The 17,786-nt window shown below is 37.8% G+C and overlaps 1 protein-coding gene across 1 annotated transcript; it reads right to left on the bottom strand.

The window, feature by feature from the left end:
* Nucleotides 1-3,267: 3,267 nt before the first annotated feature.
* On the bottom strand, nucleotides 3,268-17,731 carry LOC122300377 (AMSH-like ubiquitin thioesterase 3). Its single transcript, XM_043110985.1, has 14 exons — nucleotides 17,484-17,731; nucleotides 17,077-17,141; nucleotides 16,892-16,967; nucleotides 16,603-16,803; nucleotides 15,966-16,066; nucleotides 15,149-15,254; nucleotides 15,018-15,064; nucleotides 14,503-14,815; nucleotides 14,249-14,338; nucleotides 14,004-14,066; nucleotides 12,121-12,195; nucleotides 4,844-4,906; nucleotides 3,947-3,999; nucleotides 3,268-3,800 (listed from the first exon to the last, which is right to left on the bottom strand). Exons 1-14 carry the CDS (start codon nucleotides 17,583-17,585, stop codon nucleotides 3,593-3,595), a joined length of 1,563 nt encoding a protein of 520 aa, XP_042966919.1. The 5' UTR covers nucleotides 17,586-17,731; the 3' UTR covers nucleotides 3,268-3,592.
* Nucleotides 17,732-17,786: the final 55 nt, after the last annotated feature.

Below are 17,786 nucleotides of genomic sequence, written 5' to 3'. Positions count from 1 at the left end.
AAATCATTTTATCTCATCTTTAAATTCAAACAAGCCCTGAGTGTGTCAAAAAACAAACTTATAAATATATTTTAATTTTTAATCGAGTATATTATATTGACAATGCAATGATCAATTGAGTATTTTAAATGTGATCATTGCGTTGTTCATCACATTGGCATACTCAATTGAAGTATAAATCTATAAATAAAAAAATAAAAATAAATAAATAAATAAAAGACTAACGATATCAATTTATAAAATAATATTTTTATCGAAAAGACAATACAATTTCCCCGTTCCATCAAGACCCTCGCTATTTTCTAAACGCATGCATGCTATAGCTAGTTATAATAAAAGTGTGTACGGGTCAATGAAATAAAGTAGCAAGAAGTATATAGCCAGAGGCAAGAAATGAATTAGGAGGTGCATGGTTGTACTTATGATCGTACTTGTGCATGCATAATTACTCACCACCTCCGACGATCCATCCAAATCCGGCCTGGCCTAATGCAATTGAATCAATGGTCCAAAGTATAATCTGATTGTTTCTAATTCTTTAATTACATTCACATAAACTAATTAATACACACACACACACACACACACACACACACACACACATATATATATATGCAATACATAACATTAATTTGGCGCCGAACTCGATCGAGATTGAAACATTAATAGGCATAACTCAGTTGTAGCTAGCTGAGGAAACATTTAACTAGCTAATTAATTATATAGGGAATCAAGTAATAACGATCGATGCTAATTGTTTAAGGCCTCTTTACTAATTCTATATATCTCAAATATGTTAATAAATCATCTACAAAACAGAAATATTGAAGCTGATCAGCATATTATAAAGTTCTTTCTACTCCATGAAATACATACAGTTTGTTTTCGATCGAATATTGACATGGATTGATCATCATATGATATGTTAGACTGTTAAGTTAATTTTACCATAAATTAGATTTGATATATTATATGAAACGTGTCAGTTTGTTATGTGCTTACTTCTGTGAGATCTTTTTATAGATTTAACACTTCTCTTTTTCTTTCTCTAATAAGGATGAATTTACATATATGATGCACTAGAAAAAAAAAAAAAAAAAAAAAAAAAAAAAAAAAAAAACCTCCAAAATATTTATCTAAATGCTAGCAATTAATTGATTAAGATAGCAAAACATCATATAAATGAAGAAGTATATGTGAATATATAAGTATGTATTCTCAACAAGGATTCATTCCTTTTTCAGTTTTTTTGCTTTCCATTAAATATATAACTTAACTACAAAAATTTAGGGGTGTAACCGGTCCAATTTTGGACAAATTCTAAAACCGAACCAATATACACCGGTTTTGAAATTTTGAAAAATTGATACGAACTGATTCATCATCTAAACCGAAACTTTTGGTTTTTCCAATTTTGGTCTAATCTGATTTTTCTAGTTTACCTTTTACATGTATAGTATTACATAAGTTGAGACATGAGAGCCGATTTCTATAATGTTTGTTCTCCTCAAAGGAACTTCTCTTTTTTTCTTTTTTACATCTTGTATAATAAATTTATATGTTATATCAAATGCTATATTAAAAATTATAAGATTAATTTTATGTTATATTAAAATTTTATAAAATTAATTTTATATTATAAAATTAATAGACATGAATAATAAAATTAAAATTTCATATTATATTAATTAGTAATTTAGCATATAATATATACAATATAATATAAAAAAGTATAAAAAATATTTTATATAGAATATAAAAAATTAAAAATATATATACCAGTTCGATTTAAACTGATTTTCAAAATATAAAAATAGATACCGAACCGATTTTAATTCTTAAGAACCAATATTAAGTAGAACCGACTAGTACAAACCGGACCAAACCCACCGGTTCAATCAATTTTTCGGTTTTTTTAACATCCCTATTTGTGTCTAAAAAATCAAAAAATATTCTTGGATTAACCTTTAATGATATATATAATTTTATATCTAATATATAACTTATAATAAGCAAATTTCTATTTTAGTTTTGTATATTAAAATTAAAAATACGTAACATCCTGGTTTTAGTTCAGTTCACTACCCTATTTGAATGAACCGCCGCCCCTGGTGGTCAAGTCAAGCAAAACCGAAGAAATGTACGGCCGAAAACCATAAAGACACTCTGAATTTCTTGCCGTAAAGGGCTTTGCGTCTGTGGACTCCATCCCTCTTTTTAAATAGTAATTTTTTTTTTTTTGAAGAAATATAGTAATTACTCTTAAGGGAAGGGACCTGAGGGTTATATATCTATTTCTAGCCTCCACACTACGTACAATCTTTTAACGTGATCCTCAGTATATATGCGCGCATACGTACATAGCCCGCCTTCACAGTACATACGAAAGTTTAAAGCCATTCAAAAAAGCATATATGCCATTCTATGACGTTTCTAGCTTCCAAAATGCCCCAAATTAAAACTAGAGTAGATCTACACCCACACATGGGGATTTCGATTCGGATCTAGACAGTGCAAATGATTTTCTTTCTTATTTTTTTAATATTTTAAAAAAAAAATCACAACATCATTAAAAAAATACTTAATCACTAAATTTATATATAAAAAGAGAGAGAGAAGAAGAAGACTACAGTCGAATCCCCAGTCAGGAAAAACCCATATGTGGCTTTAGCATTTGTGTTAAAACCAAGTCGGTGAGGAGAACATGCCCTTTAAATTGTTAACGCTACAAAATTTATTTTATTTTATAAATTAAATTTTAACATATCAACAATGTTTAGCAGCTACTTAAGATCGATAATCCCGGGATGGTCCCGTCACCACTCCCAACCCCACAAAAAATAAATAGGAGTTATGATATGTCTGGAAACCTTGGCCCAAGGATTCATGATCTTAGCTCCCATTTACTCTCCAGAAATATGATCATCATGCTTTACCCCACTTGCAACGTGGCAGACGATGATCAATATGGTTATGGAGTAAACATACTTTTCTCTTCATATATCGTCTTTACCACAACGAGTTGGGGTCCACAATTATCAGAAGGGAGACAGATTTAAGAAGACGAAGACTAGAGGCTGTTGTTACCAGCCTGTTTTCCACTTGCAGAAACTCTTTATTACCTCATCGCCAACTACGAGCCATTTCAATTTGAAACTTCATCCCCTCCTCCCCACCAATTACTTTGGACAAAATGATTATAAAATTTAGAGAGAGAGAGAGAGAGAGAGAGAGTCTGTTCATGTGGATTAGTGTATGTTTCTGCAATTAATTAAACTTTGGGAGGAAAAACCCCAAAGAGCTCCCTTTATATTATTGAAACCAACAGAACACGTTGGCGTTCATGCCAAGCCATCCCAACTGCGAACAATGTAGACTTTGTGAACAATGCTGGTGTTAATTACACAATTCATATTTACCAGTCAAACAACAACACAAGATTTGACTTGAGCTTTCTCGCAAATGGTTGAAGATACAAATAGATGTGCCTCCTATCCATCCTATACTCAGAATAAGTCTGTGCGGTGCAAAGAGATTTACTTTCTAATATACATATACTGATGCATATATGTGTGTATGTATATATGTTCCTTCAATGAGAAAACTCCGTCGGTGTTAAGAAATCATGCCGAAGATCAACCACATCAAACTTCAAATTGGGGTTCATATAGACGTGTGAACAATGCTCATAAATTGGGCTTCCATCAGATGCTTCTTCGTGGGGATGAAAGCCACGCTGTTGGCAATTTCGAATCACAGACACACCAGCTGGATCGGATAGATGAAATATGCCATGTGGGCTGCAAAAGCACGGGAAACAAATTAGCATGCGAACTAGTAATAGTATTAACTAAGATACATAGTTTTAATATATTAATACTGCGTAGCCTAATACAGACTATATACATTTGACGTGATAACTACCAAGTGATCTTGGAAAACCAACCTCGAAGTATCTGTAGGGGCCATAACAATTGCAATTGCTTCTGGCAGCATAATCTATAGTAAATACCAAAAAAGAAATCTTGTTAACAAAGTAAAAATACATAATAACAACAGATATAGAAATACCAGAGAAAATACTAGATATGCAAATATAGAAGCAGTTTTAACTGATTCATGGGGAAAAATCTCCAAATTCTGGAGAAATGCCAATGCTTATTTAAGTTCACATTTATAATTGCAATTTCAGCAATCGCCATCTTATCTATTTTGCTTAAACCTCCAAATGCATAAATTCTTAGTTTATATGCCTTTCAGTGCTACATCTTCATCCATGTTTCAATAACCAAGCATTTAGCAGATATTGGTCATTATCTCTAAAAAGTTCCATGCTAATGCAACTACTGCTTAAACATTTAAAAATAAATAATAATAATAATAAAATAATTATTAAAAAAAAAAAAAACCTGCCACGTAAACTATGCATTAAAAAAGACATAGTTGCTTGAAAGGCAACAAGGGACATGGCCTGAGGGCAAGTGAAAAATATCAGATTTATGTGACTTGTTCTGATTAGTTTGGTATTGAAATTTAAATTAAGTTGCCTTCATGGAAAAGAATATTACAAAACAAGAGAGAAAAAAGCAAGAGGAAAAAAGGATCGACCATGCTCCAGTACAACTGAATCACTTTGCAACACTACTAAAACTTTATACTAGAAAACAAGTATAGATCAAGCGCTAATACCAAGCTAATCGAGCTAATACAAAACAAGTATAAAAAACTGAATTTAATCAAGTGCTAATACAAAAAAAGTATACAAAATTCAGTAAAACTGAATTTAATCAAGCTAAAATCAGTCAAAGCCAGGAAACCTAGATCAAGTGCTACCATTTGTTACCTGGTACGAGTAATGAGTGTGTAGATCCACGGAAGACATGAAGCAGGTCTGTGATGGGTGTGTCTGATAATGACATTAGGAACAGACAGAATGGTCAAAAAACCCGAACAGCTGCCTGTAGTAAACGGTACATATCCATACAAAAAACATAGAAAGTTGATAAAACAAAACCAGTGATCTCTGAGTCGATCATGCCGAAATTGGCTTTTCAAATAATGTTCACTTTTCATAATAATTTCTCTCTTTTGATATCAACAAGTAAAGCACATCAAGTCATAGTTAAAGAGGTGAAGGTAGCAAGAATTAGTAAAATCTACAAAGATGCAAAGCAGACATTGTTGTAGACTGTAGTCCACTGATACAAAGATTCAATCGTAGAAGTTTTTAATTCCTCTCTCACAATCTTCAAAGTTGTGGGTGTTACCCTCCTTCCAAATACTCCACGTTAAGCACAAAGGAGCCTTCCTCCTGGCCCCTATGCCCAAGTTTTCACTCGGTTTACAGCCCACACTACCATTAACTCCATTCATGGTGGTTTCACCATTCTAGATTTCGAACAAGCCACTTTACAGTGAAGCAGCAAGTGGTAGATGGTTTCCAGTACTTGGGCATACAACACCAATTCATCATATTATGTGCCTCCCAAATCAGATTATTCATCACTCGGATCTTCCCTAGACACCGTCTATACAAAGAATGCCATTCTTGAGTGACCCTTGTTCCACCATATACTTCTCCAGAGAAAGGAACATGCAGCTGCAAAATGTAGGAGACAATAAAATGATCTCGCCTTGAACTGCCTTCTTCTTGAATGGATCCACCCCGTTTGGTCCTCACGGTTTTCTCTCATCCTTAGTGAATACAGGAGGTTGAGGAGCGATGTAATCCATTCCACTTTTCAATCCTGCACTAATTTGACAAAGGACACACTCCAGTGTGGACTGTCATTCATAATCTGGAGAAGTTCAGCCACTCATAAATGCTTGTAGAAGATACTTATCAAAATAAATAAATGCTTGTAGAAGAGGAACTAAACAATTCTGGCCAAATTTCCTCAAAAGCCCAATCTCCCACACACCATGTCAGAACCTAATTCTAGACCTAACTCTACCTTATATCTAATGGACCTAGAAATTTCTCCTTATCCTCAGCGAATATTTTCCTACACCCACACTCTGAAAGGCCCACTGACCACATTAGAACACCATCCGCCCCACATGCTCCCATACTTAACTTTCACCACCAACCACCATAGTTTCTCTCCAATGCATAGTGCCACAATCATTTGCCCACACACACAAACTAACTTTTGACAGCCAAACTACCAGAAGAGACCAGAGCACATATTGTTGACCAATGGACTAGGTTACGTTTAGGCTCACCCTCCATACCACCCCCATAGGAAGTCCATTTTGAGCTTCTCTCTATGCTTTGCCACACCAACTGGGAGGGGAAAGAGCAAAAAAAAAAAAATAGGTAACTTAGATAGAGTGCTACTGATCAAGCCGATCCAATGCCTTCTAACATATAAAGATGCTCCCAGCCAGCCAGTCCTCTTCCCATTTCAGCAATAAACCATCCCATTTAAACTTTTCCTTGTATGATGCTCCCACAGGGAGATCCAAATGCTTATAAGCAAAGCTACGAGCATACCAACATTTGAGACCAAGACATGAGCAAAAGCAGCAAGCCTAGTCCCTCACTTACAATATGGGTACATGTAAAGTAGATGCATTGAGGGTTTTATTCAGTATTTATAGTTGAAGATTGAATTAGATAATTCCAATTGACTGCATATCTATTATTATTTCCAACTAAGTTTTCTCTCCATAAGTTTTCTCTCCGTACACTTTGAGGGGGGAAAAAAAAAAAAAAAAAAACTCTTTCTGTTTGGAACTAATGGTGAAGCTGCTACTGCAATTCTGAGTTGGTTTCAATGGGATTATTTAGAAAGGTGGGAATAGACTCGAAATTGTTCACTTTAGCAAGAGGGAGTTTTGTTTCGCATCACAGAGAGAGGATGGAAGAGGCAACAGGAACTCCTAGTGAAGCAGAACATAATACAGTGGCTGATCAAGGCGTTGGAGGGCTGCTCGAGTAGGGAGGAGGAGGAGTTTTACAGCTCCATTAGAAAGGGATACTCCAGTTATTTAGCCAAAAATGTTCCAACAGTAGGGGTCGATTTCTGGAGGTGGCAGAATACAGAGAGGGTGGAGGAAGAAGGCTTATCATCTTCCCGGAAGGAGATGGGGGGAAAGGTTGGAAGAGGCTGAAGGAGGCCTTGGGGGAGCTGCTGCAGGAGGAGAGGCCACGGGGAGGACCCCACGGCATAAGGCCTCCGGCCGAGAAGAAGCGGACGTACAAGGAGGCGTTGAGAAACAGAGGATGGCAGGGACCACGCGATGGAGAATGGTTCTCTGACATGCACATGCCTCGAGCTCCTCAAGGTGTACGATACACAGAGGGTAGCAGAGAAGAGGAAAGGGAGGCGTGTTGGAGGATGGAAGAGCTGCAGGAGCAAATATGGAAGTTGCAGAGGGAGCGTGAGACTTTGAAGACTATGGTCTGTCGAAATAAGGAAGGTTGTAGTTGCAGCTGTAGGGGTGCTGAGAATGAGGGGCAGGGCTTGAATAAAGACAAGGCCCATCTGAAAAGGAAGAGTAGAGGTCTGGAAGGAAGTGAGTGGGCTGGGAGAAGGGCCCACTGATGAAGGGGGCAGAGCATTCAGGTGGGGCACATGGTTATAAAAATAATACCCATGGGCTTAAAAATGACTCATGAACCATGGGCCAGGAGAAGGGTCCAACGTCGAAGGATCCAAAATACCCAGGTGGGGCATAGCCCACGGATCTTGAAAACACAGCTCAGCAGCCCACGGGTCTTAAAAAGTCCAACGTCCAGCCACCAACGCAGTGCTTGCTGCTGCCGGTAGAGGAGACGTCAGAGGGGCAACAGAATGCGCCGGCGAGGATGGTGGACCTTTCAGACGACGGCACGTAGGTGTGGGATGACCGGAATGTGGAGGTGGAACCTGTGATGGTCGTGGCGAATCAAGAGGGAGGTTCGCATGCACCTTTTCAGGTCTAGAAAACGCCGATGAGGATTTCGGAGGCCCCATCGAACCCCTCTGAGCTTCTTCCCAAGGTGGCTGAGCTTGTGATGAACCCAGTGAGTCGAGAGGAGGAGGTGCCTAGGCTAGTGAAGACCGTGGAGGTTAGTGGGGCTTGGCGACCCCTTCCAGCTTACGTTTGGGGGATTCAGAGGTGGTTGTGAGGGATGGGGAAGGCTTGGAAGATTTGGAAGTGGAGGGGTCTCTTTATGATTATGTAGAAGGGGTGTCCACTGATGATGAGCATGCTTTGGCTTTGAGGGAACAGCTAGACTTGATTGTTTTTTCCGAGGTGGAGGAAACTAGAGAGGTGGATCTGACACCACTGAATTTTCTGCTTCCTATCCATTCAGGAGTTTCCGGCTAGGTGTTCGATTAGGTGAAGGAGATTCAGAAAGTTGTGGGACTAGAGTGGGAGGGATATGAGGAACAGTTTATGGCCTTGCTGACAACTATAGAAGCAGGGCATCAACTACAATGGAAGGCCATCTCGAAAAAACAGTGAGAGCTTAAGCGGTTGACGTGGTCATTGAACACTGAGGGTAGCTCTAGCCAGAGCAGGCCGAAAGGGAATGGGCTAGCCCATTCTCCATGAAACCCAAAATTGTATCACGGAATGCCCGTGGACTAAATGAGGCTACTAAACGATTGCAGATAAGAAACTTGCTCCGGGAGTGGAAAGTAAACATTGTTTGCTTGCAAGAGACTAAGATGAAGCAGATTGATAGGCGGATTGTGAGAAGCTTGTGGAGTGGTATTCATGTGGATTGGGTTTACTTGGCCTCTCATGGGGCGTCAGGTGGAGTGGTAGTCATGTGAGATAGGCGGGTGGTGGAAAAAATGGAGGAGTTCATATGGAGGTACACGGTAGCATGCTCGTTCAAGAGCGTGTCAGATAACTTTTTATGGGCTTTTGCAGGCGTCTACGGCCCAAATTTGGACAGTAATAGAGTAACATTGTGGGAAGAACTAGCCGGTGTTCATACTAGGTGGAATCTCCCTTGGTGTATTGAGGGAGATTTTAACGTTACTAGATTCCCGAGTGAATCTTAAGGTAATGGAAGGGGGAGGCCAGCTATGGTTGAATTTTCTGAGGGCATCTCTGACTTGAATTTGGTAGACTTGCCCTTAGCCGGGGGCTCCGCCACATGGGCTAACAATTAGACGTGGTCCCATCTGGATCGTTTCCTCGTATCCCCGGAGTGGGAAAGCCATTTCCCTGACGTCTAGCAAAGGCGTTTGCCTCGTGTTAGTTCATACTACTGGCCTATCTTGCTTGATTGTTGTGGGTTGCGAAGTGGATAGAGATATTTTAAATTCGAAAACATGTGGTTAAAGTCGGAAGGCTTTGTGGAATGAGTGAGACAGTGGTGGGCGTCGTATCAATTTCAGAGTACTCTTAGCTTTATTCTTGCTAGCAAATTGAAAGCACTAAAAAGAGATTTGAAACTTTGGAATACACAATCTTTCGGTGATCTTAGGGAAAACAAAGCAAGAAAGATGAGGGAGATTCAGGAAATTGAGCAGATTCAAGAGGTTAGATCCCTTACCCAAGTCGAAGTAGAACGGAGGACATTGTTGGGTGAGGAGATGGAGAGAATTATCTTGATGGAAGAGATTTCGTGGCGGCAAAAATCAAGTGCTTTGTGGCTTAGGGAAGGAGATTGTTGTACCAAGTTCTTTCATCGAGTTGCAAATTCTTAATGGAGAAACAATAATATTGAGATGCTGAAAATTGATGATACGGAGTGTAGGGAAGAACATGTTATCAAGGACCATATAGTTGGCTTTTATGGGCAACTCCTTACTGAACCGATGAGTTGGCGGCCATCTCCTGATGGTTTGGTCTTTGACTTCATTGGGGAGAGTGATTTATCTTGACTAGAACAAGCATTTAAGGAAGAGGAAGTGGCGGAAGTTGTGTGAAAATTGGCTAAGGATATGGCTCCGGGGCCAGATGGGTTCTCTATGGGTTTCTTTCAAGAATGCTAGGATGTGGTTAAGGAAGACATTATGAAGGTGTTCCAAAAACTCCACGTGGCTGGAAAATTTGAAAAAAGTTTAAATACAACTTTCATAGCATTGATCCCCAAAGAAGGTGGGGGCTAATGAGGTAAATACATATCGTCCCATTAGCTTAGTCAGTGGTATTTACAAGATCATTTCTAAAGTGCTAGCAAACCAGCTTAGTGAGGCGGTAGGGAAGATTATCACTAAGCCTCAAAATGCCTTTGTTAAAGGTAGGCAAATCCTTGATGTGGTCCTTATTGCAAAAGAGTGTGTGGATAGTAGAATGAAGGATGTTGTTAATGGAATCATTTGCAAACTGGATATGGAGAAGACTTATGATCATATAAATTGGGATTTTTTACTCTATCTTCTTGGGAGGTGTGGTTTTGGGGTGAAGTGGAGATCATGGATCCGATGGTGTGTGCCAACGGCTAAATTCTCTGTGCTATTAAATGGTAGCCCAGCTGACTTCTTTCATAGTTCACGAGGCCGGAGATAAGGCAATCCGTTGTTGCCATTATTGTTTGTTGTTGTGATGGAGGGTCTAGGCAAGATGATTTCGGCTTTGAATCGCAATGACATGGTGTGCGGCTGTACTTATCGAAAGGAGGAAGGCTCACATTGATTAAGAGCACTCTTTCTAATCTGCCTACCTATTTCCTCTCTCTTTTTCCTATTCCAGTAAGAGTAGCAAGCCGTATTGAGAAATTACAACGTGACTGGGCAGTTTGGGAGAAGAGTTCAAATACCATCTGGTCAAGTGGGAAACAGTGTGTCGTCCTTTATCCAAGGGTGGTCTGGGTATTAAAAATGTGAAGACGTTCAATCAGGCACTTTTCGGTAAATGGTTGTGGAGATATAGTCAGGAACCAGAAGCCTTGTGGCGAGGGGTGATTGGGTGCAAATATGGTGATATATGGGGGGGATGGTGTACTAAAGAAGTTAGAGGAGCCGATAGAGTGGGGTTGTGGAAACATATCAGGAAAGGTTGGACGGTCTTTCTTCGGCACACCCGTATTCAGTTGGGGGATGGTACCAGGATCAAATTCTGGCAAAATATTTGGTGTGGTGATACGAATTTACATGAGTTATTTCCCTCTCTTTATCAAATTGCCAGCATTAAAGAGGCTTCAGTGGTGGATGTTATGGATATATCGGGGGGACATTTTCATTGGAATATAAATTTTAGCAGGCTAGCGCAAGATTGGGAGATGAATAGCTTTGTGGATTTTTATAGTCTCTTGTACTCTATGAAGCCAAGCAATCAACAAGAAGATGGGTTGTGGTGGGTCCCGCACTGGAAAGGTATGTTCTCGGTTCACTCCTATATTGCTCACGCTCAAATCCCAACTGTCAGATTCCTTGGAGAAGGATATGGAAACATAAGGCGCCCCTCAAGGCGGCCTTCTTTGTGTGGTAAGATCCTCACAACTGATAATTTGAGGAAAATGAGGGTTATTATGGCAGATTGGTGCTGCATGTGTAAGGGAGGGGGCGAGTCGATAGATCATCTTTTGCTGCATTGCAAGATTGCACGGGCTTTGTGGAACGAGGTGCTAAGTAGAGTAGAGTTGGGTTGGGCTATGCCAGGGACAGTGACGGCAGTCTTGGCCTGCTGGCCCAACATAGGAGGTCAGCCCCAGATATCAGCGGTTTGGAGGATGATACCACTATGCATCATGTGGTGTTTATGGCAGGAGAGGAATGCAAGGACTTTCAAAGACATGGAGCGAACATTAGAGGAGTTGTCTTTATTTTTTAGTACGCTTTGTAAGTGGGACATTGCTGTTGATTTCAATGGAATGGTCCTCCATGATTTTCTTGTCTCTCTTGCGCCCACTTAAAGGAACATTTTCTTGTACATACTAGGCTAAGCCTATTCTTTGATTAATATAGTTTTGATTACCTATCAAAAAAAAGTAATATCATTATACAAAAACTGAAAAATCAGAGAGGCCAACAGCATGTTCACCAGCCATCTAAATAATTTTCTTTTGATAGTTACACCAACCCTCAGTAAAATTATGTGACCGAGTTATTTCAAAAATTTCTAATCAACATTCCAATGGGTCAAAGCAGAAACAGACCATGAGCATGCAAAATAAAATGAGAAGTAATGCTGACAATTACTGGCCATTGAGAGAATTCACACACTTACGTGAATCCAACCAAGTGGAAAGAGCGATAATTTGTCTTGAACTTCAAATATTTCTTCCTCATTCAAAGTCTGACACTGAAATAAAGGGGAGTTTATGGCACATATATAAAAGTAGTATACACTAAAAATTTGCCAAGAAAAAAAGACAAAATTGCTTTCAACAGACACATCAAGCATTTTTCTTATTTTTTTTTTACTCATAATCAGCAATAGGGAGGCGTTATATCCATTTGTAATTTAAAGATACAATAAACTGGCTGATGCTAAGTAATTTAGAAATATACACAAAGGCCTTCAAAGAAAACCAACAAAAAAAAAAGTTATTTACATTTAGAAAAACGAAAAAAAAAAAAAAAAAAAAAAGGAGGAAATATTTGCGTAGGAAATCCAATAAAGTCAGTGGTATGAGTGCATGCCAAATAGGATATTTGGAGTTATTCTTCAACATGATCTCTATTAGCATCAATGGTTAAAAAAGCATCTGCAAAGGGAATAAGAACTAATTTCAAATGCAAATGACATATCTAAGAATCTCAAATTCTTCCTAAAACCTAAACATTTGACAAATATATCACATTCTGAATATTCTTACAGAAATATGGATCATCTACTACTACTCTATGTAAGAGATGTGTAAGAAATGCGGCAAGTCTGCGGATCATCTCCTACTACATTGTGAGGTGTTCAATAGACTTGAGTTAGGCTTGGGTTATGCCCGCGACAGTGTTTGCACTTTTGGCTAGCGCATTCAACAAATTAAAGTTGTGTGGAAGATGGTCCCTATATGCATTCTATGGTGTTTGTGGTAGGAGCACAATGATAGAACGTTTGAAGTCAACAAGAGATCAATAGAAGAACTAAAAGCTTTTTCTTTTTTTTTTTTATAAGTAAACGGTAGTATTAATAGGAATAGGCATAGCTCAAGTACACAAGATGGTGTACAAGAGATAAGACCTATCTAGGTCACTATAGAGGACTAAAAGGTTTTTTTTATTAGAACTCTATTTACTTGGGCCATAACTGTAGACTTTAATGGCTTCGATTTAGAAGTTTTCTTGTCTCTATTGCATCCACATAGATAGGGCGTACCTTTGTATATCTTCTTGTGTACTTGGGCTATGCCTGTAAATTTCTTTTTTTTTTTTCTTTTTTTTAATATTATGCCTATAAATTTCTAAGATTTCATTCACTAATAAAATTTCAAAAAATCCTCTATTTTAAGTCTTGCTAAGACCATCCAGACTACAAAAAAAATCTACAATTATTTTTAAAGCTCAAACTTTGGCTCCAAAATAGTTTATAAAACCCAAAAAATATTTTTTTTTCGAATCTATTGCACGTGGCTATCCAAGATACTTATTTTTATTCTCTCCGAACTTTTCATTATGGATATTTTTTCATCATCACACTGGTTGATATGACAAATTTCAACTGATTTCTAGTGAGTTGTTGAAACAAGAAGCTGCTAAAAAATGCGTCACATCAGCAGGCGTGGGTGAGATGACAAGTTCAGGATGAAGTACTAATAACATTTTCCAACTGATAAATATGTTGATAACATTTTATTTTATTTTGTATTTAAAATTGAGTTTATAATATCATTTTTTATATTTAGTATAAATTAGGGAAAAAACCTAATATTAAACTAACCAAAAAGTAAATATATTAAAGTAGCAAAATAGATTTAATTATTATGATATTGATGAACCGGCCCCCTAAAGACTCGCCAATTTAGGGGCGCCCCCCAGAAAGAGGAAGGGGGGGGGAGGCCGGGGGAGTGGAGTTAAGATAAACCTTAGAAGAATAAACAGGAGGGCATAAACTTAAATATGAGTTAAAATTAAAAATGATAAAGAAAGAAGAAAAATAGTAAGTGGTCTTACCGAATCAGAAGTTGATTCTTGCTTTGGGATAATAAGCGTAGTGATATGGAAGACCCTGTTTTTCTACAGAAACATGAAATTGGAAGAAAATGAAGACAAGGTCAACTTCCCTTCTAAATTATTTTTCTTATCACAATACAATAACAATTTGGTTCTTTTTTTTTTTTTAAACCGTAAATAATTTTTTTAACAAAAGAGTAAACAAGAGCCCACACATGGTTCTTAAAATATTTAATTAGTCTTACCAATGAACCCGCAAGAACACCACATGTCTCTAAATTCTTCTGAGTGTTTTCCCGAGCTAATCTCAAGAAATCTTCCATCATTTTTACAGGCTGCAATATAAATTGAATTGAATTAGCATCATATTCATCAAGAACTAGAGCCACATATAGCCCATAAAAGGTAGAAAGGAAATATTCATGATGTTTCCAAGTAATAGGAAAATGTTTACTTTCCCTAACTATATGCCAAACAAGAGCTAACAGGGGTAGCCTACAATGTGTAGATGCTGATATGAACCAGAATCTGACATCCCATTCTGAGAAGATTTAGCTGATCCAGGTCTTGGATCTGCAACTTTGGATGGAGGAATTGGAGTGACATCTTGCTGCAGCTGAGCAAGGACAGGAGGAATGGAAGGTTGCTTGACCAACTGGAAAGGTTCTGCCTCAATCAATGGAGAACACAACTCCTCAGTACGTTGCCATCTACCATCATCCAAGGAGAGCACTGACTCCATTGTAGATCCAATGCTGACGCGATCACCATCTTTTGCTGGCACAAGACCATATTGTCCAGCCTGATTCAGGCTATTATCATGGATGAAGAAATTAAAAATGTTACAAGCAGTGGCAATTTAGATGGAAGAAACTTGACAAGAAATAGCAAGCAAAATGGTCAATCTCTTGAATTCATTATAATGCCATGTGCGATAAATATAAGACATAAAAAAGGAAGAAAAGACTACAATTTTGAAGCTTTAGTTAATGGAAGACCTTCAGAAATACTTACACTGGATTTTCTGTTGGGTTTAAGTTGATATTGTCTGGATATTGAACCTGTGTTTCACAGTAGCTTTCATTAGTTTATAGAGTTTGGGCTGGAGGAGGAGGAGGAGGAGGAAGAAGAACAGACAAGTTCACCTTGATGTCTGCACTAGGTCCTAGCCACTGTCCCTGAAGACCATTTGGACCCAAGAATGAGTGTCTAGACAAAGTTTCCTTCTTTGGAGGAGGTAAACCAAAGGATCTGCACATTTCAACATATTAATTATTATGGGTCATCTCTGCAGAAACTACAATACTAAAAGCAATTTTATCTTTAGCAATTTTATATTATGGTTCTTTCTAGATTACTAGTACAATATTCTTTTTTTGGTCAGTTAGATTACTAGTACAATATTACACACATAATGATGTGTATGGCTAAACAAAAGCAAAGAAAGAAGAACTAAAAAAGTTTCAAAAGTGGAACAGTTATAGGAGATGAGAGTAGCCAGAGGATCAACACCAGCATAGGAATTACGAAGCATGTCTGAATTTCACATCAAGGTGAGACACCTTACAGTATCAAAGTTAGGGTGGCAGTCTCTTCAGGAAGCAGGTCCATATCATTGCTTTAATATTGGCTGTAAGGGCTATTAGAAGTGCATATTGTATAATAAAGTAAAAGCTTCGTACAAGGAACTAACACGATTAGTACCTTCAACAAACAGTACTTATTATCAGGGCATGAAATCTGTGTCCTAATCAGCTTAAGTTAGGCAAAATGAGCAGTTTCAGAGAGGCCTATGCCAAATCAAACTCTCCTATAAATACCTGAACTTGATAAACTCCAACCAAGTCCCTCTAACTCGGCCTACAAAGGGGCTGATTTTGCATGGTATAAAGACTTGATATCCAAAAGGGGCCTTATGTCTATAATCACTTTGGGGAGAGAAGTTTAAAATGATATACTCACAGCTTTTGAAACTGCTTCTCAACTTGCACGGAGTTTGATAAAAATCCCTCAGAATGATGATTGTGATATTTCCATGAAGACTGAGGAGCTACACTAGCAGGCTGCAGTAAGATGAAAACAATATATTTTAGAAAATGAAAATTCTACACCAAAGAGCAAGAGATAATAGAAAACAAAACAAATCGACAGAAGGTATACAACAAAAGTGAAGATTCCTACAAACTTCATACAATATAGAACAGAAGATTAAGACAACATTGTAACTGAACAACTATACTGGAAAAAAAAAAAAAGGACACTTCTACTCGGACACCCAAAATACTGAAATTTGACCGATATAATTTTTTAATTTTCTTTCGAATTTTATTTTCAGTTTTGAGTTTTTTAAAAGGTAAATCAGTTATAAACATTATTTTTTATTCAAACAAAAATTAAAAAAAATAAATAAAAATAAAATAACAATTTCGGTCATGGTTCAGTATTTTGGGTCTCCAAGTACCATTTTCCAAAAAAACTGAAAAGAAAGCTTTGTAAGTAGGGTAATGTCAAACAAATCAAATGATTAGAAGACCATTAGCATTCCAATTATCAGGTGAAAAATTCACATAACATCAGAGAAGCATGAGCAAGGTCATACCCGCTTCATATCAACGCTGAGGTAAGAATTTCTATTAGCAGCAGGCCTTTCCAAGGAAGATATCTCTGAACCAAATAAACTCAATTCTGGGGCATCAGGTAGTAGTAATCTGGATCTAGAATGGGCCTTTTTTAGTTCGTCCACCCGTCGTAAGAACTCTGGCTTCAAAGATTCAACCTCATCTAGCACTGATGACAATTTCTGGATTGCAAATAAGAAAAGCCCACACGAAGACATTCTATCATATAGTCGACACAAAAGTAAAAGATACACAAAGAGTATGCCTTACCTTCTTATATTTTTTTCTTTCTTCTGGAAGCAGAACCAGGTAATCCCGATGGAATGGTATAGTTTCAGACACCAAACTGCAGTAAGTTGGAAAAAATAAGCTCATGAATCCAAATACAGGATACCATTTCAATTTTCAGAAACTTGAGAAAAAGATCACATCAATTTTTTTTTTTTAATCCTTACCTCGAATATCTAAGAAGTATGATGTACAAATCTATAACATTCTTCTCCTCCCTATAGATGCTAGCCTGAGTGGATTAAACATAAAAAATAAGCCATATAAATAAAGGGAACCGTAAAAATAAATAAATAAATCCTGCTCTGTCGTTAGGCTAAAGCTAATACTATCGGATCAAAAGCATACACCATAGACAGTACGGGCAAAATATCAGTAATGATGTTATTCTATCAAAACCCTACAAACATTCAGCACCAACGGTCACGTACACCTCCATCGTACAACATTAGCAATTGCTTCTATATTCTATTTGCCAATAAAACCAGAATTAGAGTCATTTTACTTGCACCTTCAACAAGTTTACGCATACAGTTTCATCCCAGAGCTATGAAAATCCTATAATTGGAGGAACCTGTTTGAGGAGATTATCAGCGATCCGATAGTAATTACGAAGAGCAATTCGATTGTCGACCTCCACTGTCCGAGTCATCGAGTTCACGTCGATCTCCATCATTCTCCGGTGACGGCGATAAAAATGCCAGTTCTCTGCAACTCCGATTGAATTCCTAGAAAAGCCACACGTCTATGTCAATGTTGGAAAGACGAGAACAAGGTAGCGAGGAGTCGATTTCCGAGCGAGCGTGGGAGTCAAGTTTCTAAATATCAAACACCGTCGTTTCGAGGAGAGATATAAATGAAAACTGATAGTGATTAT

Source organism: Carya illinoinensis, chromosome 2 (assembly GCF_018687715.1).
Source record: "Carya illinoinensis cultivar Pawnee chromosome 2, C.illinoinensisPawnee_v1, whole genome shotgun sequence".
Taxonomy (NCBI): domain Eukaryota; kingdom Viridiplantae; phylum Streptophyta; class Magnoliopsida; order Fagales; family Juglandaceae; genus Carya; species Carya illinoinensis.
This window is presented reverse-complemented; position numbering and strand designations above follow the sequence as displayed.

Excerpts from the sequence above, each read along its gene's own strand:
- LOC122300377 (XM_043110985.1), bottom strand. The coding sequence starts at position 17,585 with ATGATGGAGATCGACGTGAACTCGATGACTCGGACAGTGGAGGTCGAC. Across the intron at positions 17,142-17,483 it reads CTGATAATCTCCTCAAACAG|GCTAGCATCTATAGGGAGGA; the intron begins GTTCCTCCAATT and ends TAATCCACTCAG. Across the intron at positions 14,816-15,017 it reads AACCCAACAGAAAATCCAGT|CCTGAATCAGGCTGGACAAT; the intron begins GTAAGTATTTCT and ends CCATGATAATAG.